The 27,444-nt window shown below is 40.2% G+C and overlaps 1 protein-coding gene across 2 annotated transcripts in view; it reads left to right on the top strand.

Annotated features, from left to right (window-relative positions):
- The window catches only part of STAT6 (signal transducer and activator of transcription 6), a 2,965,055-nt gene that overhangs the window by 2,412,772 nt on the left and 524,839 nt on the right, over window positions 1-27,444 (top strand). For both annotated transcript variants that reach the window (XM_044083659.1, XM_044083658.1), the window contains exons 15-17: window positions 3,660-3,754; window positions 10,812-10,951; window positions 16,990-17,136. In XM_044083659.1, the coding sequence (XP_043939594.1) occupies window positions 3,660-3,754; window positions 10,812-10,951; window positions 16,990-17,136 (382 nt within the window). The remainder of the gene's footprint in view (window positions 1-3,659; window positions 3,755-10,811; window positions 10,952-16,989; window positions 17,137-27,444) is intronic.

Raw genomic sequence — 27,444 nt, 5'->3', positions numbered from 1 at the left:
CTCCCCAGACATTGTGTCTTCTGGAAACCTGGCTAAAACCCAGTACTACTGACAATGAGATACTACCTCCAGGATACAATATTCACCGGTTAGACCATGCTACAAGGAAAGGAGTTGGGAATAGCAGTCCTTTACAAAAATACTCTAACCGTTAATAGAGACACCACTCAACCTCCCCAATTCAATAACGCGGAACTCCTAATAACCAGGCTACAGATTAACCAAAACAAACACTTGAACATCGTCTGTGCATACATTCCACCAGGCAATAACCTAAATACCCTAGAAGATATCCTTTACTGGTTATCCACTATCCCCAAGAAACCATAGTTCTTGGTGATTTTAACACCGACTGGCAGCCCCTGCTCCTCTGACCCCCCCCCCTCACTCATATAAACTTATCTGGGTTTAAACAGACCATAACCTCTCCCACTAGGATAAACAAACCAACCAACAAGGAAAGTATCCTAGACTGGACCCTAGTTAATAACCAACCCCAACTGTACACAGCTGGTACTCTCCCTGATGACCTCAGTGACCATTGTCTAACCTATATCATTAAACGTAAGGCAGGAAACCCTCACCAGCCCAAATATAAAACATTTAGTAACAGAAAAAACTTTGATGCTGCTATATTCCAAAATGAATTAAAAGCAGTTGACTGGTCAAAACAAAAAATCTAACATTAGACAAGGCCATAGATCACTTTAACACTAAATTCCTAAGTATCCTTGATTCCCATGCTCCAGCACATACAATAAAAACTAGATCAAATACAGCACCATGGCTCACAAAAGATACCAAAGCTAAAATCAAAACTAGAAACAGAGCCTGGGCCAGCTGGAGAACAACCAAAGCCCCACTTGACCATCTAAAATATCGTCAACTCAGGAATGATACAAAAAAATCTATTTTACTGGATAAAAAAAGCTTCTACCAAAATCTCCTACAAAAACACCACAACAGCCCTCAAACGTTCTGGGCAGGCTTAAATCAACTACTTTGTCCAGGTCACTCCACCACCCCAACCCCGGCTAACTACACCCATAGTTCCCCAGAGAGCATAACTAGCGCCTTTAATAACTTCTTCGCTGAAACAATCTAATCCCTAGCAAATCAACTAACCCCTTCTAACTTAAACCACATGCCTAATCTACCTAATAATCACCCAGAATTTAGCTTCCAACCAATATCCATTAGTTTTATCAAACCATTTCTAAAAAAACTAAAACCTACCACCCTCGCTGCTGACCTCCTCCCTGCAGAGTACCTACAAATAGCTGCAGATGCCATTGCATATCCCATATCTATCCTCAACAGAACCTTATCCGAAAATGCTATCCCCTCCATCTGGAAAATATCTCACATCATCCCACTCCATAAAGGTGGTAGCTCCTCAGACATATCCAACTGTAGACCCATTGCCATTCTTTCCCCACTAGCCAAAATAATGGATAAATGTGTACACAAGCAACTAATGCAATACCTTTCACAGAATAACTTACTATCCACTCCCAGCATGGTTTCAGGCCATACCACAGACACCACCTCAGCCCTCCTTTCCTTTACTACTGCCATAAACCAAAACAGGACTAACAGTAGGATAACCTCTGCCCTCTTTCTTGACCTAGCAAAAGCCTTTGACATGGTCAACCATGAACTTCGCATACTTTCACTAAAATCTGTTTCCCTCAACAAGCCTGCTATTCAGTGGTTCTAGTCCTACCTGACTGGTAGACAGCAGGCAGGACTATGGCAGGGCAAACTCTCCAGCTAGTTACCTCTCACACTTGGTGTCCCTCAAGGGTCCATACTAGGTCCTCTACTCTTCTCTGTTTGTATCAACAACCTCCACACTGCTATCCCTAAAGCCACCTGCATTCAATACGCAGATGATTCCACTCTCATCTGCTCAACCACCTCCCCATCCGACTTGCAAATCTTAACCCAAAATACATTTAACACTATTGAGAACTGGCTCACCAACCAACGCCTACTTCTGAACCCCAATAAAACTAAATTTCTACTCTTCTCTCCCACTAGTAGATCCACCACACTTTCATTCTCTGTCACATCTAACAATGGTACCACTATTTCCCAAATAATCACACCAAACTGCTAGGGGTTATCATAGACAATAATCTCAAATTTTACCTACAGGTCAACAAAACCATACAGACCATCAATAAGAAGCTTGGATCACTGTATAGAAACAAGACATTTTTAACCCCACTGGCTAGGACTGCAATCGCCCGATCACACCTACTCTCTACTCTTTTATATGGTGTACTCTCAAACCTCAACAAGTCCAAACTAGGTAAGCTGTCCCATAGCTACATTCATATTGCCAGATTCGCCACTGGCTCTACCTATAGAACCCACCACTGCCAGAACCTTAAACAACTAGAGTGGCTAGAACTGCCCAACTTAATTCAATTTAATCAACTCTTAACAGCGCATAAAATTTTGTACCACCCTGAGGATACCCCCTCACTTAAAAATATTATTAAGCCATATAGCAACCTAAGATCCCTACGGTCAGCCGATAAACTACTGCTCCAAACCCACAAAGCTAATAACTCTGCTGGTGAATCCCTGTTTGTCAACTTCACTGACAAAACCTGGAATTCGTTGCCAAACTATATAACCCTACAATCCTCCAAACGTCTCTTTAAAAAAAAACTCAAACAGTATCTCAGAGTGAATTGGCTATGCCCATGGACCAACCCTGATTTAAACTAAAAGCATATTCTGCAATTATTGTAACTTGTAACTACTACACCAAGCTCTGCTTCCAATCTGATGTCTCTTACTTATAATTGTCTGTCCATGAGATTGTGAGTCCCTACTAGGGAGCACTACTAACCCATTGTATATAATCACTTTGTTTTTATAATTGTTTGCTAACTTCTGTGCAATCTATGTAAGCTTGTCTATGTGGAGCTTTTCTCCTCGGGCCTCCGCTGAAAATGGACATGTATCCAGTCGGACAAATGTAAAATAAAATAAATATAAAATAAATTATGAACCCTTGTAAGTAACTGTTTTTATTTTATAATTTTTATGATGTTTTCTTCTTGTTTGTAAAACTTCAATAAAAAGTTAAAAAAGAGAGATAAAGTAGCTGTTTAATGGTAGCAGAACTTAAGAGTTAGAGAAGGACTATTAATGCTGGGACTATTTTCTATCTGTGTTAGTTTTTATGTAACACTAAGCAATGTCCTATCTACTGGTTTAGAAGTTTAGCACAGCATGTTAAGCTTATGAACTGCTAACGAGCCTCATCAGATAGAGCTGGTATTGATTCTCTTAGGTTTTAAGTTGCAGATTGTTTAATGCTAAAGCAAACCACATAGTCAGTCCTTGTGAGTTGCTCCTAACAAGAGGGACTTTTGCTTTGTGTGTCTTAACACATGCATTTAAAATGCTCTCTTTAAAATAGTATGACGTTTAATAATTGGTAGGAAGAAACAGAGTGTTTTAGTGTTTATCCTTGTGAAGGAAAAAAGACAAGTCATAGTTATATTTTTAGTATTTTTGGTATATTATCTCTTTTTGCTAGCCTGTAAACCTGGCTATATAACAATCAAATTATAATGTTATTCAATTGACAATTTTTTTGTGAAATCTAAAATTCTGAACAGTTTGTTTGCTTTCAGGAGGTGCTTCCTGGGAGGGGCTTCACTTTCTGGCAGTGGTTTGATGGAGTGTTAGACCTGACCAAAGAGTTTCTGAAAAGCTATTGGTCTGAAGGGTAAGTGACAGCTTTCATACATTATATTATTACCATTAACAGAAATTGTGACTGAAAGTTAAAATTCATGGATGCCCAAATTTACAGTATATGGTTTAGACTGCTTAAGTATAAGCCACTGTAACCCTTCCTCCCTTTCTTTTATAATTTTAGGTGTGTTCTGAAGTCAGCTCTCACCATAACCTGGGACTAGCCTTATCACCCAGTATTAAGGTCAAAAGATTCATAACAAGTGATACTTCAACTTTTAGTATGTGGGACAGACAAAAAAAAAAAAAAAACGAAAATGTAAAAATATTTATATTAGTTCACTGGTAATATGGATAATTGATGACTTGTCTAAGAGCATTAGATGGCAAACTCTGCTCATAAAAGATTCTGCTTACTGATGAAATAAGCTGTGTGTGTATGTATATATATATATATATATATATATATATATATATATATAAATAATAAGGATTCACTTTATAATCTTGAAATGCTAAAAATACCGAATTTTAGTGTCTCGAGACTATAAAGCTAAAAAAAAACGACACCCACAACCGCGAAATTCAAAATCGCAATCATTCACATACACACATCACTACACAAACAAGCACAAATACACCTACCTAATGACACTACAACAAACAAAACAACACACACAAACACAACATAGACAAACACACCTACCCTACCTATAAGCAGGGGGCAAGCCCCCCTGCGCCTCCTACACCCGCACTACTTATATATATATATATATATATATATATATATATATATATATATATATATATATATACTAACTTTGAGGTCACACTAAACGCACAAACACACAAAACCCACCACTACATGCACTCACAGACACTAAAATCCCTACCCAATACCCTTACAAGAACACAACTTACCTGAATCCCCAGCTAAATCCACAAACCGCACCGCATGTTACGAATGGGACAACACTGTGGCAGATTCGACATTTCCGCATTTGATATTATGCAGTTTCGTGCAACTGCACTTTTGACTTTATAGTCTCGAAATACTAAAATTCGATATTTTAGTATTTCGAGATTATAAAGTAGAACCATATTTTATACATATATATATATATATATATATATATTTTTTTTTTTTTTAGGTCCCCTTCAAAACATCTAAAACCCATAACATCTAGTTTCATAACACTGAGACCAGAACATCTAAAACCCAAAACATCTAAAACCCATAACATCGAATTTCATAACATCTAACAGTACAAATCACACACATATAATGACACCAAACTACCAAACACATTTTTTACTATGTTTCTGCAGGGGGGCTTAATATAGTGGGGTTAGGAAATTAACTTTTTCCCACTGTGGTACGATCTTGGAGTTGGTATATTTAATTTACGGGGGGGAGTGGGGTGCAGGAGGGCTTGCCCTCCCTGCAAAACATAGTAAAAAGTGTGTTTGGTAGTTTGTTGTCATTATATGTGGAGGGGGTGTTATTTTCTTGTGATTTGTAGTGTTAGATGTTATGAAATTTGATTTTATGGGTTTGATGTTCTGTTCTCAGTGTTATGAAATTAGATGCTATGGGTTTTAGATGTTTCAAAGTAGACCCCTATAAACATATATATATATATATATATATATATATATATATATATGTATATGTATATATATATATATATATATATATATATATATATATATGTACATTCATTCATTCCTGTATGGGTGTGCCACAGATGTTATACAGTTTGTCTAACTCTATCTTTATGAAAAAAGAGATATGACTGCTTGCTTGATAAGGTGTGTAACTCAGAAATCATTTTGCTGAAGTAACAACATGCAGAAATAAAGTCCTCTAGGAAAGGTGCTTTAAAGAAGAAGAGGAAGGTTAAAATGAGGGTTTTGTGACAGCTTGAAGTGCTAATGCAAGATCTATAGTGGAATAGGGGCTTTAATTGGTGGTCTCTGGAGAAATGTACCCTTTAAGCTCTTATATATCTTTAGACAAGCTATGGAATTAGAATTTAGTCCTAAATGAAAGTTAGAAAAGGCAGCTAATTGGATTTTAATCGTGGAATAACTTGTACTTGTGCTAAAAAGACCTGCTAAAAACTGGAAAATAGAAGAAATCTTTACAGAGAAAGGATCCAATTCTTGGTCAACTGCCCATAAAGAAAATATTTTTTCACTAACTTTTATACATACTTCTAGTAGATTTTTTTTGAGTAGTAATTAATCTGAACTAGATTGTTTTTGGGAAGCAATTAATCAGAATTCCTTTGGTCACTGGAATTGGAAGAACCATGCAGTTAATGTTGATGTCTGGATGAGCCTTGCCAGATGGATGTGAAAGAATGTGCGGTTATGAATCCAGTGACCATGGCAGTTTACATCAGGGAAGGCCAGAACACTGAGAAAATGAAGTTATGTCTTACCATAATGTTCCATCTGTATTGTTGATCCTTGTTCAGTCATTACGCATGGGTATCGGTTCCGACCTCGGAACCAAGCCGGCCATTTTCCAAGCTTGCGTCAGCTTCAAACTCTCGAGCTAAACTCTTACCCATAATCCCCCCTCTCCCTGTTACCTCAGATTCAGTTTGCAAGTCAAAAGAATGTAGAGGCTACCTCTGGTCAAATAACCTAAGAGAACCGAATGGTGAGATCCACTAGAAGCCACAGGAGGGGGAAGGAGGGAGGGTCGTAATGACTGAACGAGGATCAACAATACAGATGGAACGTTATGGTAAGACATAACTTCTTTATCTGATATTGTTAATCCTTGTTCATTCCTTACGCATGGGACACAGTCCCTAGCTACCTCTATTCCTGGGAGGCTCTCATGGAAGGACATTCCTGAGCACCATAGAACCGAAAGATGCTCTTCCCCTGGAGGCCAAATCCAATTTGTAATGATTGATGAAGGTATGAGGCGTAGCCCAAGTTGCAGCTGCACAAATGTCATGTAAAGAAGCTCTGGCATGGAAGGCAGCAAAAGTTGCCACCAACCTTGTTGAATGAGCTTTCATGGTAGTAGGCAATGAGATATTACGTTGTGTATAAATGAAGGTCACACTGTACTTCAACCATCTAGCTAATGTGACCCTAGCAACAGCAGATCCTAATCTAGGTCCAGAAAAGGCCAAAAATAACTGGTCAGATTTACGAAAGGACCTAGTCCTGTTTAAGTAAAAACGGATTTGCCTGTGGATATCTAGGGTATGTAGGCAATACTCTCCTTTGTTTGAATGATTGGGAAAGAAAACTGGCAATTCAATGGTTTGATTAATGGACATTTCAGAGATCACTTTTGGCAGAAATAATGGATTAGTTCTCAGACACACTCTGTCTCTATGAAAAATCAAGTATAGACTCTTGATACATAAAGCTTGAAGCTCAGAAATACATCTGGCAGAAGTAATGGCAACCAAAAACAAGGTTTTCCATGACAAATGCTTGAGGTCCCAAGAAGAAGCTGGTTCGAAGGGGGCATTGTCAGAGCTTGTAGAACTAATGATAAATCCCATGGTTGAATAGGTTCTCTAAAAGGTGGCTTCAGATGATTCACACCTTTTATGAAGGTCTTGCACAATTTGTGGGACGTGAGAGGAATCTTGGACACCCTCATGGAAATTAGAAATTGCAGCCAAATGAACTCTAATGGTAGAGGCCAACAGACCAGATTGGAAAAGGTCGGCCAGATAGTCTAGTATTATCGACACTGGTGCTGAGAAGGGATCTACTTGTTTATCTTTCAGCCAACAGGTAAATCTTTTCCACTTGCTCAGATAAGTAATTCTAGTGGAAGACTTATGAGATGCAATGAGAATGTCACGTACTGGTAAAGAAAGATCATTCTGCCTGGTAATCAAGGGAATTGGAGTAGCCAGGCTGTGAGCTTCAGGCTGTTCAAGTTGGGATGAATCAGGTTCTGTGGATGTGAGATCAACTCCAGGGTTGGATGGCGAATCCATGGTTGATCTAGCAGGTGAAGCCAAAGGAAGGGGAACCAAATCTGACTAGGCCAATATGGTGCTATGAGGATTACCTTGCTCTTCAACCGACGGGCTTTCTTCAGAAACTGGGGAATGAGGGGAAAGGGTGGGAATGCGTAAAGAAGACCCGAGGGCCAGTCGTGGACTAGACTGTCCTGTGTGACTGTCCTGGAGGGGGAAATCAGGGCAAAGTAGTTGCTGCATTTGTGGTTGGTCGGGGATGCAAAGAGGTCACAGCAAAGACGGCCCCAGTGGTGGAAGATCTCCACCGCTATCAAGGGATTCAAGGACCACTCGTGAGGTTGAAGAATACACCTGCTGAGTCTGCTATCACGTTGGAACTCCAGGGAATGTGCGTTGCTAGAAGAAAATGGTTGGTAGCCATCGCTCATTGCCATATCCTCATGGCCTCTCGACAAAGGGGGTAAGATTTGGTTCCACCTTGCTTGTTGATGTACCAGACTGCCACCATGTTGTCTGATTGAATCGCAATTGTCCCAGATGGCAGCAGGGGATGGAATGCTTGCAACGCCAGAAGCACCGCCATCAGCTGTAGAACATTTATATGCAGATGGGCCTCCAGTTCGGACCAAGTGCCTTGGACAGTCTGTCCCTGACATAGCCCCCCCACCCCATCAGGGAGGCGTCCGTGGTCACTGTGGCCTTGGGTTGCTGGGGGGAGAAGGGGTGAGACCATTGTGACAGATTGTGTCATCCACCAGTTTAAATACTGTTTGCACCTGTGGGTTACTCGAATCATGGCTGAAAGAAGATGCTGAAAGGAATACCACTGGGTGAGCAGTAGCCACTGTAAAAGCCTCATGTGAAACCTGGCCAGGGGGACAATGGTGATGGAGGCTGCCATGGAACCCAACAGCTGTAGAACCAAGTGAGCCGTGGATTTTTCCCTTGAAAGGATTGGAATCAGTTGTTGCTTTATCCTTGTAATTCTATGCTCTGGAATGGCAGCTCTGCAGTTCTTTGTGCCCAAGATAACCTCTATGAATTCTGTCGACTGAGATGGGGTGAGATTGGATTTTTGCCAGTTTATGGTTATGCGTAGCCTTTGAGCAGCGAGGGGAGAGTATGCCAGGGCTTCTTCCAGTAGATGTCTGGTGGAGGCAGAAATGAGCTAGTTGTCTAGGTATGGAAACACCTGGAATCCTTGAAGTCGCAAGTGAGCTGTGACAACTGCCATGCACTTTGTGAACACTCTGGGGGCTGTAGAGATTCCGAAGGGCAGTACTCTGAACTGGTAGTGACTGGCTCCCGCATGAAAGTGCAGAAATCTTCTTGATGGCCTGTCTACTTTTATATGGTAGTACACATCTTGAAGATCTATCAAGCACATCCAATCGTCTTTTTCCAAAAGTGGGAGGATAGACTGTATTGTGACCATCCGGAATTTTTGTACTCTCACAAACTTGTTCAGTACACTTTTCAGTATTCTTTGTTTCAGATTGCCTGGATATTAGATGTGGAGTTTTAACCGATTCAACATACTAGAGCTCATCTCCGTTCTACTAACTATACTGTAGTTCTTTACTGCTCCAAGTATATTTGTTCTTGCTTGTGAATACTGTAATAGAACCAGTGATGTGTTAGAACCACTCAGACAGTTAACATAAAATGCTTACCTTGTCTATCTGTTTGGAAAAGCTTCTTTATCCACATGGCCACATTACCTGTTTTTCATAGATAGTATTGTAAATGTCTCTCACCTATGGTTGGAGTTAGAAATCATAGTATTGGTGACTGCTATGTTTTCCAGGAACCAGATGCAACAAAACCTTTTCAACAAGATCTATTTTTATAGATGCTTACCCGATTGCTTTTGATATTAGCGTCCTTTAATTCTGATTCAGCATTGTATATATATCATGCACCCACTTCAAAGCTTTACTTAAAGCGTACCTAAAACATGCTGGCTATGCCCTTGTAACTCTCCCCTTTAACTTCTCCCACTCCATCTACCCTCTATCTCTCTTCCACCCCACAAACTACCTTTGATTACAGCAAGCTCTGATACTTCCATGCCTATCTACTTATTATATGGCAGTAACTTCGTATTGTAACAATTGTTAATATCTGCTATGACTTCATGGATAGAACAGATGCTAGTTATTTACTGAATGTGCTATGTTCTTCATCTGTAACTATGTTTGTAATATTTTAATTGCTAGGATTCTTCATCTGTAACTATGTCTGTAATACTTTAATTTGTGGAGCTTTTCTCCCCGGGCCTCCATTGAAAATGGACCTGCGTCCAGTCGGACATTCTCGGTCAACAAATGTAAATAAATAAATAAATAATAATATAATATAATTCTGTGTTATTTAAACTGATCTGGATTACACTTAAGAGCCTCTAAGAATCAAGTGCTCTTAAAGTCAGTATGCTACTTAAATAGCTGATCGGCTGACTGGCTGCTTATGTAGAAGAATGGCACATGCTTGCAGGTAGTTTGAGATGCTGTTTAGTTTGTATATTTTATTACTTGCCTGGTTAAAGAGTTTTCAGTTGGTTTACAGCAACTTTATTTTATTTAAGCAAAATCTCTACCTTACAGCTCTAGGGTCTGGGGCTCAGTCCTGACCCCTGGTTGCTGTTTGTGTGATTCTGCATAGTTTTTACTGGGTACTCTAGTATTCTACCATCTCCCAAAAACCTACCAATTAATTCAGTCCTGTAAGATGTCCATAAATATTGCATTTACCCCTACCTTTGTAGACTGGATCATGGCTGAAAAAGGTCTAAGATAGATCATTTGACTTACCTGGTTAAGTAGTTAAGTAGTTGATTGGCTAATGGTTACTGACATTTTAGCTTCTGGACTGCAGAAAAGCTGATTCCATTCATTAACTACTTAATATACATGGCAGTTAATCAATTATTTAGTTATGTTGCTGATTATCTAATTAATTTTTATTGGGCTTTTCATTTTGTGGATATCTTGTTTGATGAATAATTTGTCAACTAGCTAGTTAGTTATTTTGTTAATTTGGTTAGTTGGCTTTATAATTGGTTGGCTAGATAAATGCTTGGTTAACCTAACATTTGATGCTGATATTTCCTTGCAGACTCATAATTGGCTTCATCAGCAAAACTTATGTTTACCATCTGCTGAGCAGCAAAACTGAAGGGACGTTTTTGCTCCGTTTCAGTGATTCGGAGATTGGAGGAATCACAATTGCATACATAGGCAAACAAACTGATGATGGTAAGAAGTTAGTATTTTAAAGTTTTTGTTTACTTCAATTTTTAATATAGTTTTTCATTTTGGACCAGATTCTTTCCTAGATATCTTCAGTCAACATCACTGATACTTTAAAAAGCTTCTGAAAACTTATGATAGTGCTTAATAACATGGAGCACTAAGCACTGACACTAGCAATTGAAAGACTTTAATGTTAATATTCTTAGCATTATTCTCTACCTCCCTTTATTCTTCATACCTTCTTACTTTCTTTGAACACCCACTTAATAACCAACCAGACTATATAAATAAACATACATCTATCATCCACACCTCTCTTACAACATTCCTAAATTCTACCTCCACCCCTAGCTAGCACCTTCCCAAATTCCATAGGAACTCTCACCTCACCTATGCCTTACCCTCTGATAAAAAAATGAAACAACTAACCCTTCCTAAAATCAACATCACATCCAGACTTATTACTCCTACCTTACAAGACGGCGATATTCACCCCAACCCTGGCCCTTCACATCTCTCCCCTCAAGTATCTAAGCCTAACTTCAATAACACCCTACTCATAGGACATCTAAATATACGAAGTGTAAATAACAAAGTACCCTACTTACATGCCCTGTTAGACATTCACCACTTTGATATTTTGTGCCTCTCAGAAACTTGGCTAAAGCCTGCCACCAAAGACACTGAGATTATACCCCAAGGCTACAATATATATAGGTTTGATCGTTCTAAACGTAAAGGTGGTGGAGTGGCAATTCTATTTAAGAACCATCTTAGCATCTCCACCCTTCCAGCCTGTCCAACCCAGGATGTTAAAGCTGAAGCCATCATTGCTAAACTTCAATTAAATGCTCACAAAGCTCTTTACATAATCTGCATGTACATACCACCAGGCAACAATATACCCATCTTAGAAGACTTCCTCAGCTGGGTTTCCACTAACCACCCCCAAGAAACTATAATTCTAGGTGACTTTAATATAGACTGGAATACTGTTAATATGGATAATCCCTCCTGTCATATAAACTTACATGGTTTTACTCAATCCATTACCACTACAACAAGGCTTAATAAACCCAGTAAGAAACAGAGTATCTTAGATTGGATACTTATAAACAAAGTCAATGTCTCATACAAAGTAGGAACTTTGCCTGATGACCTCAGTGACCACTGTCTAACCTATATCTCTAGAGAAAAGACTGACTATCAAAACCTCCCCAACACTAGAATAATACGCTCGACCAAACACTTTAAAAGTGACTTATTTCAAAATGATCTCAAAGCATGCAACTGGAACCTCTTGAAATCACTTCCTCTTAATGAAGCAGTTTCATTCTTTAACTCGACCTTCCTTTCCATTTTGGATAAACATGCCCCTGAACGTTCTATTAGAATTAAGTCTAATATAGCCCCATGGCTCTCAAAGGAAACAAAGAAATTAATTCACACTAAAAATAAAGCTTGGTCCAAATGGAAATACCATAGAATCAGTTCTGATTTTCTCCATTTTTGCCAACTTGGAAATCTTACAAAAAAAGCTATAATCTCTGACAAAAAAAATACTACTGTGAACTGCAAGAAACCCATTTAAATAAACCCAAACAATTCTGGACGTCAGTCAACAAACTCCTTAAACCTGGAACAGCTAAAACCCCCTCCCCCATAAATTCAGACCCAAATACCCCTAACCAAACTGCTAACACTTTCAACTCTTTTTTCATAGAAACCATCCAATCTCTTGCTAGACATCTGAACACCAACAACTTTTACCCTCCAAATAATATTGCTGATTCACCCCATAACTTCACTCTTCATCCTATCTCTACCTCTTTCATCTACAAACTTATTCTCAAACTGAAACCATGCACCCCCTCTGCTGACAAACTCCCCTCTCTGTTTCTTCAAAAGGCTGCCAAACAGATTGCATACCCTATATCTATTCTCATTAATAGGACTATCCAAGAGGGAACCATACCAGATATATGGAAAGTCTCTCATATCATCCCACTTCACAAAGGAGGTAACTCTTTAGACTACATTAACTTTAGACCTATTGCTCTTCTGTCACCTCTAGCTAAGATTATGGAGAAATGTATCCATCAGCAACTTGTACAGTATCTCAGTACACAACATAATAGCCAATTGTCAACATGGCTTTAGACCCCACCATAGCACCTCTACTGCCCTCCTTTCCTTTGTTGATACCGTCAACAACTATCGTAACTCCAATCTTTTCACCTCTGCTCTATTCATTGACCCCTCTAAAGCTTTTGACATGGTGAACCATTCTTCCCTTATTAACATCCTTGAATCCCTCTCATTTGATAACCTGGCTTTAAAATGGTTTACTTCTTATCTTAGCAACAGACATCAAGCCGTTCGTTGGGACAATCATATCTCTTCCTTATTGCCTGTTTCTATTGGAGTCCCACAGGGCTCCATACTCGGCCCTCTTCTCTTCTCCCTTTACATAAACGATCTCAACACTGTAATCCCTCAAGCTACCTGCATCCAATATGCTGATGACTCCACTATTATCTGTTCAGCATCTACCTCTTCAGAGCTACTCTCTCTAACTCAAACTACTTTCAACACTGTAGAAACTTGGTTTACTAGACGGTACCTCCTCCTCAATGCTAAAAAAAACAAACTTCTCCTTTTCACTCCTACCACTCGAGCCTCCCCATTAAACTTCAACATCCTATCTAATGACACCACTGTCATCTCTCCTGACACAACAACTAAACTGCTAGGAATAACCATCGACAACAATTTCACTTTTGATCAACACATCAATAACATCATCAAAACTGTTAACAAAAAAATAGGATCATTATACCATATTAAACCATTTCTTACACCTGCTACCAGAGCAACTACCGCCCACTCCCATCTGATATCTACTCTCTTTTACGCCTCACCTATTTTCACTAACCTTAAAAAGGCTAACCTAAATAAACTAGCAACTTGCTACAATAGTATTGCCCGCTTTGCCACAAGTAAACCTTTTAGAACACATCACTGTCATAACCTAAAACTCCTAGGCTGGCTTGAGCTACAAAACTGCCTTATGATCTCACAACTTACCATTGCCCACAAGATACTTTACCAACCTGACAACACCCCTATACTTTCTCAACTTTTAATCCCCTATAATAATCTTACCTCCCTTCGATCTTCTTCTAAACTCATGACCAAATCTGTAAAATCCTATAACTTAGCTGGTGACTCTCTGTTCACCAATACTGTAGGTAGGACATGGAATCAGCTACCCACTGATATCACTCTAATCCCCTCCTTACCACTCTTCAAACAAAAAATCAAACTGCTCTTCCAAAATCACTGGCTTTGCTCCTGTAGGACTCCTGACTAAGCTTCTTCATTCCCCTACTCTACCATAACTATTCTCTGTATTTATTAGCCAGAAATATATGTTCTTCTTATCGCCCTGCTGCTCTCCTCTTATGCTCTATCCCACTCCACATTTTCTCTACACTGTCCTCTTTTCCATCTCCTTCTCCTCTCCTTACTAGACCTTTGCGTCTCACTCTTCTCCTCCCTTGTATTTCTTCATTAATCCCTTCATATGTCCTGTACTAATTCGCTCTTTCCAACAGTTTATCAAAAAAATTTGCTAATCTTTAGCTTTTTTATTTGTGACGCTTCTAATGACCTAGTATATTTTTTTTGGTGTGCCTTAGCTATTTGTTATTCTTATTACTAAATGTATATCCTTACTGTACTTTTATTATATGTCTCTTTGTAATTGATCTATGTGAGGAGCTTTTCTCCCCGGGGCCTCTACTGAAAATGGACATATATCCAGCTAGACTAGCCCGGTTAACAAATGTAAAATAAAATAAATAAATAAATAAAATAAATTTTGCTGTTTCTAAAAGCTGCTGATTGAAAAAATTCACTCTCCAATGCATTTTAACTAAATCTGGTGTATGTTCCCATTCCAAGAAATTACATCAAAAGAGTCATGAAATTTACAAGCCACATCCTTCACACCACAACTGAGGAATGCAGATGGAAAAAAATATCCAAAATATGTTTCTGAAGTGCAACTCCTGGGCAATTCACCAATATGTGTACTATCATCTAGCTACATATAATGGTTAACAATTCACCATCAAGGGCAACAAGCTCCATTCCCAGAAGAACTGACTTGAGACATCTTGTATCTGAAGAATCGCCCCAACATGTTTAGGTGTCTATGTCACTGGAGTGATGTGAGGTGCAGTGTTCAGCACTTCAACTCTCTGTGCCAGTAAGAAAGTGAATGCCAGTCTAGCTTGCTACTCCAAAAATGCTGGACATCTTGCACCTTTAATGATTTAAGACCAGAAACATACCTCAAAAATTATGAAATAAGCCAAAGCTCTTTTGATATAATGTGCATTCTTAAGGTTAGCTAACTCTGAAGCAATGCAAAACTATGTCTTTATTAAATGCCATATTACGTTTTATTCTTTTTTTTTCATTTAGCCACTTTTTGAAATCACCAAAGAACAGTATACTTTCAAATCAGCGGATGGTCTTTCACATATGCTACAAAAGAGGTCCCTTTAAGCAGCTAGAGATATACCCTCCTTTAATGGTGAATATTCCTTCAGAGAAGAATTATAATATGGCTGACCACCTGCAACCATAAAAGAGTTTAGCAATGCTGAGTTCTCATAACATTCCAAGTATACAGTCAGACAGTGAACTGGATATCTGCTATCCAGTCAATCCATCGATTCCCCCTCTTATTCATAGTCCACGGAAAAGAATTTCCCTGCATACAGCTTGAGGATACTCTCAACCACTGCAGTAAGATTTTCATAGGTATCCCCCTTTTTAGAAATCTAACTGCCTGTTTTTCTCTACCTTCAACCAGGAAACAGTCAAGTGTTAGAGTCCGATTTTATCTCCACATTTCCACCCCAAAGAATGCACAGCCAGCCTTTGTATGCCCAACCCATTTCTTTTCAGGTGACCATCCTTTGAGCAATATTTTTAAATACTCCAGATAGAAATCCAAATTATGTACCTGTAGGTCTTCCCGTCTCTTCTCTCAACTCCTCTTCAACAATGCAAATAGTGGCATTACTAGAAGTTGTCTTTTTGCCATTTTCTCAACAATTAATCTAATTCCTACTATACTTTCATTTCCTGCTCATAGTTTCTCTGGTATGCAGCATATGTCCCTTTGTTATAGATTTCCTTTCTGTGGTAGAGAGAGAAAATGTGTATTCCTAAAGGTCTGCAGTTATGTGGCACATATGACAGGACATCCCTAACATTTTTTATTTATTTATTTTTTATTAGTCAGCTGAGCATTCATTTTTCTTTCTTTACCCTTCTGGACACTAAGTTGCATTACACTACTGCATTTATAGTGTTTGGAGCTAGATGGCATCCATACCATTACTCTAGACTAAAATGTATTGGTTTCTGTAGACATCCAGGATGACTTTAGCTCATCATGAAACAAAGTAGTACTAGGGGTTGTAATTAGCTTTGTATTATTATAGTATGGCTTGCTTTAATTTGTATTATTTTTTTGTCTGTTGAGAATCCATATTTCTCCTGTGCTGTATACATTTATTTTCAAATGTCCTCCAACTCTATCCAGCCTTACATTGGACATATACAGGGAAGGTTTAAACAGAAAGTAAGCTAGCAGCTGCAGTTTGCAATATGAGTCGAACAGTTCCATGCTGCAGTTTAGACCATCCACCATAGATTTCAAGTTATTGGTCCTGTCTTTAAGCAATGTACTGCTTTCTCCATGAATGAAAAAAAAACATACTGGCTGTAGATCAGCACCTACATAAGACAAAGGACCTTAACTTAAGTCATTCATTGATGAAGTGAAAACCTTATAAGCACCAGCATTTAATGGAGTTACTGAGTTTAGTAAACATTTTTGGGGGAGGTGGGGTTAAAAAGTTGAGTGATATGTCTGCTCCTGCTATTTTGTGTTAGTTGGATAAGTATGCACACACTTATAGAAAAATTATCTTGCATAACTTATTGCGTTTGCGTTTCAGGGCCTCTTCAGATTCTCAACATTCAGCCTTTTGCTACCAAAGACCTAAAGATTAGATCTCTTGGTGACCGCATTCGAGATATCAAGCTACTACAGCACTTATATCCAAACCAACCCAAGGATGTAGTATTTCAAAAGTACTATTCAAGTAAGTTTTAAAGCACATTGGACATGTTGGCTTTTTTCTGTTTCTTTTTTTAAAAGTCTCACTACAATCTGTACACAAACAAAGAAAAAGAAAAATCAAACTGAGGTGTAATATTGTAATTGCACTATGCCATATACACAATATGACATTTCCTTATCTGCATCTAATTTTACCTATAATGATACTAAGACTTAATACTTTATAACTTATGCTGGGTACATGTAACATTCTAGTATACTGGCTTCTGTTTAAAGCTGCACAGAACCTTAAACATATTATGCTGGGTTTGTTTCGTTAACAATGCAGTGTTTAAGTAGTCTTGTAAACCTGGTAGAACAGTCACACTGCCATTCTCTTTTACAAAAATTAAATGTCTCGGGACTTAAGGCAAAACCATACAACTAATTTGACAAAACCATGACAAAACAAAAACATTAAGTTTAGCATTTTAAAGATTCATACAAAAATCTTTTATTTGCCTTCTGACTCCTATGAAACCATGTAGATGCCTGCTAAATTATAAGTTATGTACTCACCATGACTAGGCACCTGTGTTGTCCATTCTCATTCTTCTTCACTAATGGGTTCGGATCAGATCCTTGGATCAGACACAGCCACATATACTAGATTTTGGATCCAGCTCTCGAGCTCCTTCCTTTATCCATAATGCTCTACTCCACCTCCATTGCCTCAGATTGAGTTTGCTGTCTCATCTCCCAGTTTTTCAACATAAAAATAGGATAAACACAAATAAAGACAGTGCTCAAACCTGGAAAAGTAGGTTCCAAATACAGTCCAATAAAGGATGGGGGATGGATGGGAGGGAAGGTGTGGAAGAATGAAAATGGACAACACAGATGTCTAGTTATGGTGAGTACATAACATAAATCTGATGTTGTCCTTTTCATTCTTCATCACTAATGGGACAGAGTCCACAGCCACGTAAACCTTGGGTCACCCTCATGGAAGGATATTCCGGAGCACTGTCAAACCAAAGGAGGCTCTATTTTTGGATATGATGTCCAGTTTATAGTGTGAAATAAAGGTATGGGCTTTGGACCATGTGGCTGCTAGACAAATATCAACAGAGGTCCTTGGCCAAAAGGCTGATGAAGTAGCCAAGGATTGAGTCAAATGAGCTCGGGGAGGTCTTGGTAATACTAAGTCTTTGTGAGAATAAATTAGTGAAATGCAATCTATAATCCATTTGGCCAAGGTAATCTTAAAAACTGCTTGACCCAGGTGATTTGATGAAAATGATATGAAAAGTTGATATGACTTTATAAATTGCTTTGTCCTGTTAAGATAAAAATGTAGCATGTACTCTCCTTTATTGGAAAATTTTGGAAAAAAGACTGGTAAATTAATGGACTGGTTGATATTAGTTTCAGAAGCCACCTTAGGCACAAAAGATGGGTTAGTTCATAGAGAGAGACCCTGTCTTTATGAAAAATTATGTAAGGGGGTTTTGCTGAAAGAGCCTAGAATTCAGAAATTCTTTTTGATGAAGTTATTGCTACCAGAAAGACTGTTTTCCATGACAAACATTTTAAATGACATTTGTCTGATGGTTCAAAGGATTTCTGAGTTAAACCTTAAAGAACTACTGTAAGGTCCCAAGGTGGTGAGGGATCCTTTATTGGTGGTCTGAGGAGACAAATGCCCTTCATAAAGGTTTTACATAATCTAGAGGAAGCCAGGGATAAAGATTTATTTCCTGACTGGAAATTAGAGATTGCTGCCAGCTGAAGTTTAATTGTAGAAAAACTTGCCCCTTGATTAAAAAGGGTTGTGAGAAAAAGGAGAACTGCAAAAGGTGGGGCTGAAAAAAGGTTGATGTTTGATGTTTTGGTTAGAAGCCCAAATAGAAAGCCTTTTCCATTTGTTCCTATACACTTTCTTGGTGGAATTTTTTTGTGATGCTAAAATAATGTCACAAACTGGGGAAGAGAGCCTGGACTGGCTGAGTATTACTGAAAGAGGAGAGACCATGTGGTTAATCTGAGGGCTAGAAGGTTGGGATGTTGATTGCTCGATGGATGAGATTTCAGTATCCTTGGATAATAACAAAGATGAGACTGTAGGAAGGGGAACCAAATTTGCCGGGGTCAGAAAGGGGCAATGAGGATTGCAGAGCTCTTCAACCTGCTTGCTTTCTGTAAGAATTTTGGAATTAGTAGAAGAGGAGGCAAGCATATAGAAGACCGGAGTGCCAAATGTGAAGTAGAGCATCTCTTAGTGACTCCCGCTGGAAGGGGGGGGGGGTAAGAGAAATGTCCTTGCTGCACTTGTTGTTGAGGGGGAGGCAAATAGGTCAGAGCACGGTTGGCCTCAAAGCCTGAAGATCGTGTTCACAACTGAGTGGTTGAGAGACCACTTGTGAAGCATCAGAATAGATCTCCTCAATTTGTCTGCCAGCACTTTGGTTTTCCCTGGAATGTGCATTGCAATTAGAAACTGGTCTGAAGAGATCGCCCATTCCCACACTCTCACTGCCTCTCAGAACAGAGGGTAAGATCAGGTTCCTCCTTGCTTGTTAATGTACAGACTATCGACATATTGTCTGTCTGAACTGCAATAGTCCCCAGAGGGATTGATTCTTGAACTGCCTGCAGTGCTTAAAGGACTGCTGTCATCTCTAGAACACTGATATGCAATTTGGTCTCTTGGGGGAACCACATGCCTTGGACCATCCTTCCCAAGAAATGCCTACCCACCCCAGTGGGGAGGCATCCATGGTCACTGTGGCAACTGGATTTGGAAGAACAAAGGGTCTTCCCAGAAAGAGATCAGCGGACTGAATCCATACACAAATCGGGATGAGTTTTATCTGAAAAGACAGGGGCTGACACAGAATGGACCATTGTATAGCTTTGGACCACTAGAGAATTTGCATAAAGAAGCGAGCTACAGGAAGCAGTACTATGGCAGCTGACATCGACCCCAGTGCTTGAAGCACTAATCTCACTGGAGGAAAAGGATGAGAGTGAATATCCTGCACTTGATGTCTTAAAGAAACAATATGGTGAAGAGGTAAAGAAGCCACCTGAATAGTGCTTCAAGAGCTTTCCAATGAATTCCAGGCTCTAAACTGGAGCAAGTTGTGATTTGCCAAGACTGATTGAAAAGTCCAAGGTGTTGAAAATCTGGAGCAAACAGTCCATGGCTTTTTGAAGTTGATGCTTGGAGGGGGTGGTGAGAAGCCAATCGTCTAAATATGGAAACATCTGAAATCCTTAAGCATTAATAAAAGGCATCTTAAAAGGCTCCACAAAGTTGCATAGGCTCATCCAGGCATGTCTCCTTATGGCAATATTATGCTTATGACAATACCCGAACTGGCAGCTCATGAGCTACCCTCTGCTGTGTGACAGATTACCCTCATTGACATGTTTGAAATAGACAAAAGAGTGGCCATTTGAGAGGAAGTTCTTTTGAAGTTCTCAGCAGACATGGACTCAGAGATAGAATTTAATAATTCCTTAGTCAATTCTCTCTGTAGCCTAGTATAATGTACCAAATAGTTAAGTGACCTCAGAGCAAAGGTAGCTGTGGCAAACACTCGCTTTCCAAATCTGTCCAATGCTCTGGACTCCCTATCCAGTGGGTAGACAGAAAAGCTTTGCTGTGCTAGCTCTTTGTTAGTGGCTGCCACCACCACCATAGCATCAACCAGGACTCCTTTGCTCCAGTGAGGGCAGTTTGAAGGAGGAGTTCAAAATTTGTCTGGGCGCTTGGGTATGGGCTCGACAATATCCAGCTCCTTCCATGCCCGGTGGGAAACCAGATCAATAAATTCATCGACCTGGGGGGGATCACCCAAGACATAGATGGTCCAGCACTAAAAGCCTCCAGGAATACAGATGCCTCAGAAGAAGGAGTTTGGGAGGACCATTTACACTTCTAGAATATCTCCAAAGGGCATGTTATCAGATGGTGATCTGGGGTATCCTTCTCCCTCATCAAAGTCAGTGCCTTCCATGACAGACTCCATGGGGAATCTATGTGTCTATTATGTCCTCTTAAATGTCCTCTTCTGAGGAACATCTTCTGGGGGATGTTCAGAGGAGGTATCGGAAGACAGGGGGAGTTCCTCTTGTGGAACTCTCTGGAGACTAACGAATTGGCTGTCCCTGTAGAGTAGGTCTGATGGTCTCAGAGCTCGAAGCCAGTGAGGGAAAGGGGATAGGATCAAAGACACGAGACAACAATTCTCTATGAATAGAGGAAGCCCTTTCTACCACCTTGAGTGCAGAGGGACCAGGAGAAATCCTTTTCTCCCTCATCAGAGCTGAAACTTCCAAAAGAGGCAGATCAGGACAACCTCCAGATCCAAGCTTCAAGGGGGAGAAATGGATCCGAGCTGTCCAGGGCCAAGGCTCCGAAAGGAAGGGATGAATATGACAAAAACAGAGCTGAACCCAACCCCTCAGATCTGGCACCTACATTTCTTCTTCGAGACCCATTCCGATCCGATGGTATTGGAGTAGACCCAGTCAGGGAAATCATTGGAGTGGAGGAAGGGATTGTTCTTAGATCTGAATCCAAAACTCCCTCAGATCTCGGATCCTGCGACTCCAAAACCATGGGTTGGAGCAGAGAGGGAGAAACAATGAACTTAGCAAGAACACTCACGGATCCAGTAGGGGACAGAGCTGGAAGAACCTCCATCTGGATCTGAGCTGTGAGGGATTTATCCATCATCCTATCCACATCCGCCTCTGATAGACTTCTGGAAGACCTAGAAGATGACGTGGAAGGGAATCGAGAGTGTTTCTTTGGAGTCTGAAAAAGTTGAGTGGGCAGAGAAGGGGAAACAGGCTTCATTGCATACTCTGGCATACGGCTTCTATGAGCTGAGCTGTTTCTCAGATCCAAGGACTTAGGAGTTGAAGAAGAAGTAGACAGTAAGGGGGACATAACCATAGGAGCCAATCCTTTCGAATCCAAGTAGACAGTAAGGGGGACATAACCACAGGAGCCAATCCTTTCGAATCCAATGAAGGCTTTGGATCTGAGGACGGCCCAAGTGATTTCAGATCCGAAGAGGCCAGATCTGAAATTTTTCTGATTTTTTTTTTCCTAGCGGTTGCAATGAAGCCCTTGGGGACGTCAGATGATTCCTCTTTCTAGTATCCAAATTAATGGATTTGGATGTTTTAGAGGGGGGTTAAGCCCCAGAAGAAGCAGGAAGTTATCAGAATTAGCTTGTTATGCCTGTCCAATAATGCTCTGGGATTAACAGTAGCACAAATGGAGCAGGCCATGTTGAGATACTCCAGTCCTAGACAATACACACACTTTTTGTGGGTATCTGAATTTGGGATCTTCTACCCAAAAGAAGTGCGCATTTTAAACCAGTTGGTTCTCTGACATGGTTAAGAGGAGAATACCACATATTTAAAGAAAAGAAAATAACAACTTTTTTATATAGCTATCAGCCAGAAAGGGAAAAAATACCAGCTATGGTAACCTAAGGAAATAAATAAGGGAATAAGGAATAACAACAATGGTACAAAGACTACTTAGAGGTGAGTAAGAGTCACGAAAAGTGCAGAAAAAAATCCTAACACCAACAGCCACTAAGAGGGAGGATATAGAAAAAAGACTAACAAGTTTTATGAAGAACTATATCAAATTAACTAGCAACTATCACAAGAGAAAAACTGCTTACTGTGCTTGAGAGCAGAACCTACATGTAACCATAACGGTGGCAAATAGGGATGGAGTAGAGCATTATGGGTAGAGGGAGACGCTAGAGAGCTGGATGTGAAATCTAGTATATGTGGCTGAGTCAGACCCGAGGATTGGATCCAAACCCATTAAATCAAGGCTTTAATCATGTATCTCTTTTAGAAAGAAAGAAAGTCTTGTGGTGCTTAGTGAAGTCAATTGTCCTCTCAGTCAATCCATAGCAGTCATGTCGATCTACCAGATGCATTCTGTCTGAATGCCATTCAGTCACATTCTGATCAATGAAATTTACTTTCAGGAAACCCTTTTTTTTCAGAGAGCATGCCCCGAGATCCTAACTCCCCAACTTACATATACCAATTCCACTATCACATGACAGTGGGTTTAAGTACAACCTCAAATATTAACTGAAAGTGGCTTTTGGTGCTTATCATTCAGAGAGAATATGTTCATTATACAGATTAGCTGCCAGCAATTAAAAATCAGTAAATTGTAAACTAAAATTAGTTTATTTGATACAGTTTTGATGTATTAAAGAACAGCTGTGTCATTTGCCAATACAAGCTGGAAGAAATGGAGTGTGCAGCTGAATCTAAACATCTTGGTGATGAAGTGAGATTCAAGAGTCAGAACAGGACAGCATTGTGATCATTAACATTTTCCACACAGCAAGACAAAAGTGTTTACTGATACTGCCTAAATTCATAGATTAAGATCATAGCTTTGCATAATTTTCTTTCTCAAGAGAGTATTTCTGTTGTTCTGCATGTGCCACAATCAAGAAGAAGCTATGGAACCTGCCAATAGCCAGATATAAGAAATGTGGTTTAAGGCAGCAGGGTAGTAAAACTAGTAAAACACATTGAGAAATTGGAACAACAATTAACAAATGAAGGAGAAAGCAAGCTGGTGAAATATGAGATTGTTTGAATTTTTTACAAGTGAAGAATGGACAACTTATTAATCTATGAATTTGATGGATTTTATGAAAACAAAGATGGAATGGACAGATTGTGCAAAATATTTGCTGGAGTTTGTAATGGTGAAGCATTTGCCAGTTTCAGTCAGGCAATAAATATGAAAAGTCGCAAATATAAAATAATAAAGCCAGTATACTAAGAAATCAGGTAAAATAAAACAAGATATAAAGTAAACCGGAACCACGACACTCGATACTTAAACAGCAGGACATTTCCTGCTGCTTAAGTATTGAGTGTCATGGTGTCGGTTTGCTGTACATTTTGTTTTATTGTAATAAATATGAAAAGCCCAGGCCTATAAAAAAGAAGTTATGTACCTACCATAACGTTCCATGTTAGTTGTCCTTCAACTTGCCTTCCTTCTTGCTGGATGGGTTCGGAGCCGATCCTCGGTTCCAACTCGGCCACTTCTATAGCTCGAGAGCTCTTTACTGGCTCGAGGCTACCCCTTATCCCAGAATGCCCAGCGTCAGCTACCCAGATCTCGTTTGAGATAGCTCACACTAGACATAACCATAGAAGATAATTCATTGTTATTAAACCTGAATAAATAGTAAATTGTCATGGTTTGCTTGGGAAGCAACTAAGAACTAAATAAGTTAGCCAGTGAAACCACTGAAAAACTCCTCTCAATCCTCGAGGAAGGGGGAAGGAGGGAGGGACACAAGAAGGAAGGCGGGATGAAGGACAACAAACATGGAATGTTATGGTAGGTACATAACTTCTTGGAAGGAAGGCGGGATGAAGGACAACAAACATGGAATGTTATGGTAGGTACATAACTTCTTTATGTTAAGTTGTCCAATCTCCCCTTCGTTCTTGCTGGATGGGACAGCGTCCCTAGCACCTCAATTTTGGGTGGCTCACTGGAAGAGACTCTTCAGAACCATGGAACTAAAGGAAGCCCTGTCCGGGGAAACCCACATCTACTTTGTAATGAGAAATAAATGTATGAGGATCTGCCCAATTAGCTGCTGCACAAATTGAATCTATGGGCAGTCTAGATTGAAAAGCTACCGAGGTAGTTACTGACCTGGTTGAATGACCTTTGGGTCTTGCTGGAAGATCTTTTTGTCACAAATGGTAAGAATAGGCAATGGTGTCTCATAACCATTTTGACAAAGTTACTTTAGAAACTGGAAGGCCTTGTTTGTTGTTAGCAAATGAAAGGAACAACTGATCTGATTTTCTCAACTCCTTAGTCTATGGAGATAGAAACGTAGCTGTCTGTGCATGTCCAATTGGTGTAATCTGTATTCTGCCTTGTTGGAATGATTAGGGAAAAAGACAGGAAGTTCAATGGATTGATTCAAATTATGTTCTGAACAAACTTTAGGTAGAAAAGATGGATTGGTACTCAGAGAAACTCTGTCTTTGTAAAAAACAGGTATGGAGGGTGAACACATAGGGCATGAAGTTCTGAAACACGTCTGACAGAAGTAATAGCAACTAGGAAGATTGTTTTCCAAGAGAGAAATTTCAAAGAACATGATGCTGCTGGTTCAAAGGGTGGCAATATCAAGGAGGCCAGAACCAAATTGAGTTCCCAAGGTGGAAGGGGGTCTTTCACTGGGGGTCTAAGTAGAGATGTACCTCTCATGAAGGCCTTAAAGAGTTTGTGAGACATTAAGCTTGAGTTAAAAACTCTGATGTGAAAATTTGAAATGGCAGCTAGTTGTACTCTAATGGTAGCAGCAGCTGCACCAGATCGAAACAGTTCTGCTAAGAAATCCAAAATTTCATGTACAGGAGCTGTAAGGGGATCTAAATTCCCGGATTCTGCTCAGTAAGAGAATCTTTTCCATTTGCTAGCGTAAACATTCCTTGTAGTTGTCTTATGGGAGGAAACAATAATATCACGCACTGCTGGGGAAATATTGGGGAGCCTGGCTAAGATTGGAAGTGGAGTAACCAAGCTGTGAGCTTGAGAGATTGGAGGGACTGGTGTAACCTGCCTGATTGATGAATCAAGAGGTCCGGCACTGGGTCCAGAACCCAAGGCTGGGCTAGAAGGTGGGGTTGAAGGAACGGAAACTAAATCTACCAAGGCCTTTAGGGGGCAATGAGGATCATCTCGCACTGTAACAATTTTGCTTTCTGAATGACTTTTGGAATTAGGGGGAAGGGGGGAAATGCATAAAGGAGTCCCTGAGGCCGATCGTGGACGAGAGCGTCCCTGGGTGTCTGACCTGGAGGAGGAACAAGGGAGAAGTAGCTGCTGCATTTGTTGTTGAGGGGAGAGGCAAAGAGATTGCAGCAAGGCTGGCCCCATTTGTGGAAAATAAGATCCACAATTTCCCGTTTCAGAGACCACTCGTGCGGCATGAGGATAGCCCTGCTGAGCCTGTCCGCTATTACGCTGCATTTCCCAGGGATATGCGTTGCTGTTAGAAAACGTTGGGAGAAAATCGCCCATTGCCACAGTCTGAGGGTTACTCTGCACAAGGGGTAAGATCTGGTTTCGCCCTGTTTGTTGATGTACCAAACCACTGATATGTTGTCCATCTGTATTGCAATAGTCCCGGCAGGGAGAGATTCTTGAAGAGCTTGCAATGCTAGGAGTACCGCTCACATCTCCAGGACGTTGATGTGCAAGTGGTACTCATGAGGTTGCCACGTGCCTTGGACTGTCTTCCCTAGGTAATGCCCCCTCACCCTATCAGGGAAGCATCTGTGGTCACTGTGGCAATTGGATGGGATTCCATGAAAAGTCTGCCCTGAGTCACTAGTGGGGAGGACATCCACCAGGAAAGGCATTTTTTGCAAGATTCCATAATTAGCATCATATGACACATGGGTAATTCCTGGAAGGACCACTGTGTGAAAAGAAGCCACTGAAGGATTCTCATGTGAAAGTGTGCTAAGGGAACTAAAAGAATGGCTGCTGCCATGGACCCTAGAGCTTGAAGAACATATTTGGCTTGAATTCTTTTGCTTCTCAGGAGAAGTGACACTTGTTGTTGGATAATGGAAACTCTTTTCTGAGGCAATTTCACAATCATTTTTCTTGTGTCTAGCTCTGCTCCTATGTAAGTAATAGATTGAGAGGGCAACAAGGCAGATTTCTCAAAGTTTATTGTGATGCCTAGTTGGGCATAGGATGTTATGGTGTAATCTCGTGCCTCTATAAGTTTTTGCCTGGTGGTAGCAGTGAGACGCCAGTCTAGATAAGGAAACACCTGGAATCCTAGACATCTCAGGTGAGCCGTAACTACTGCCATACATTTGGTGAACACCCTGGGGGCTGTGGTGAGACTAAAGGGCAGAGCTTTGAATTGGTAATGACTGACCCCTAGCTGGAAGCGTAGAAATTACCTGGACCACCTGTCCATTTTTATATGATAGTATGCGTCCTGAAGATCTATGGAGCACATCCAATTGTCCTGACCCAGAAAGGGGAGAATGGACTGCAGTATTACCATCCGGAACTTTTCTTTTTGAACAGATTTGTTCAATCTGCTGAGATCCAGAATTGGTCTCCAGTCCCCTGTCCTTTTGGGCACTAAAAAGAATCTTGAGTAAGTTCCGGATCCTACTTGGTCTGCGGGGACTTCCTGGATGGCTCTTTTTTCTAGCAGTCTTGAAACTTCTGTGACTGCCTGATCCGTTAGATTGGGTGGAACATCTGGGATGG

This window comes from Protopterus annectens, chromosome 9.part0, assembly GCF_019279795.1.
Source record: "Protopterus annectens isolate FY-2018-M chromosome 9.part0, PAN1.0, whole genome shotgun sequence".
Lineage (NCBI taxonomy): Eukaryota > Metazoa > Chordata > Ceratodontiformes > Protopteridae > Protopterus > Protopterus annectens.
Note: the sequence above shows the minus strand (reverse complement) of the source record. Positions and strands in the feature narration are given on the sequence as shown.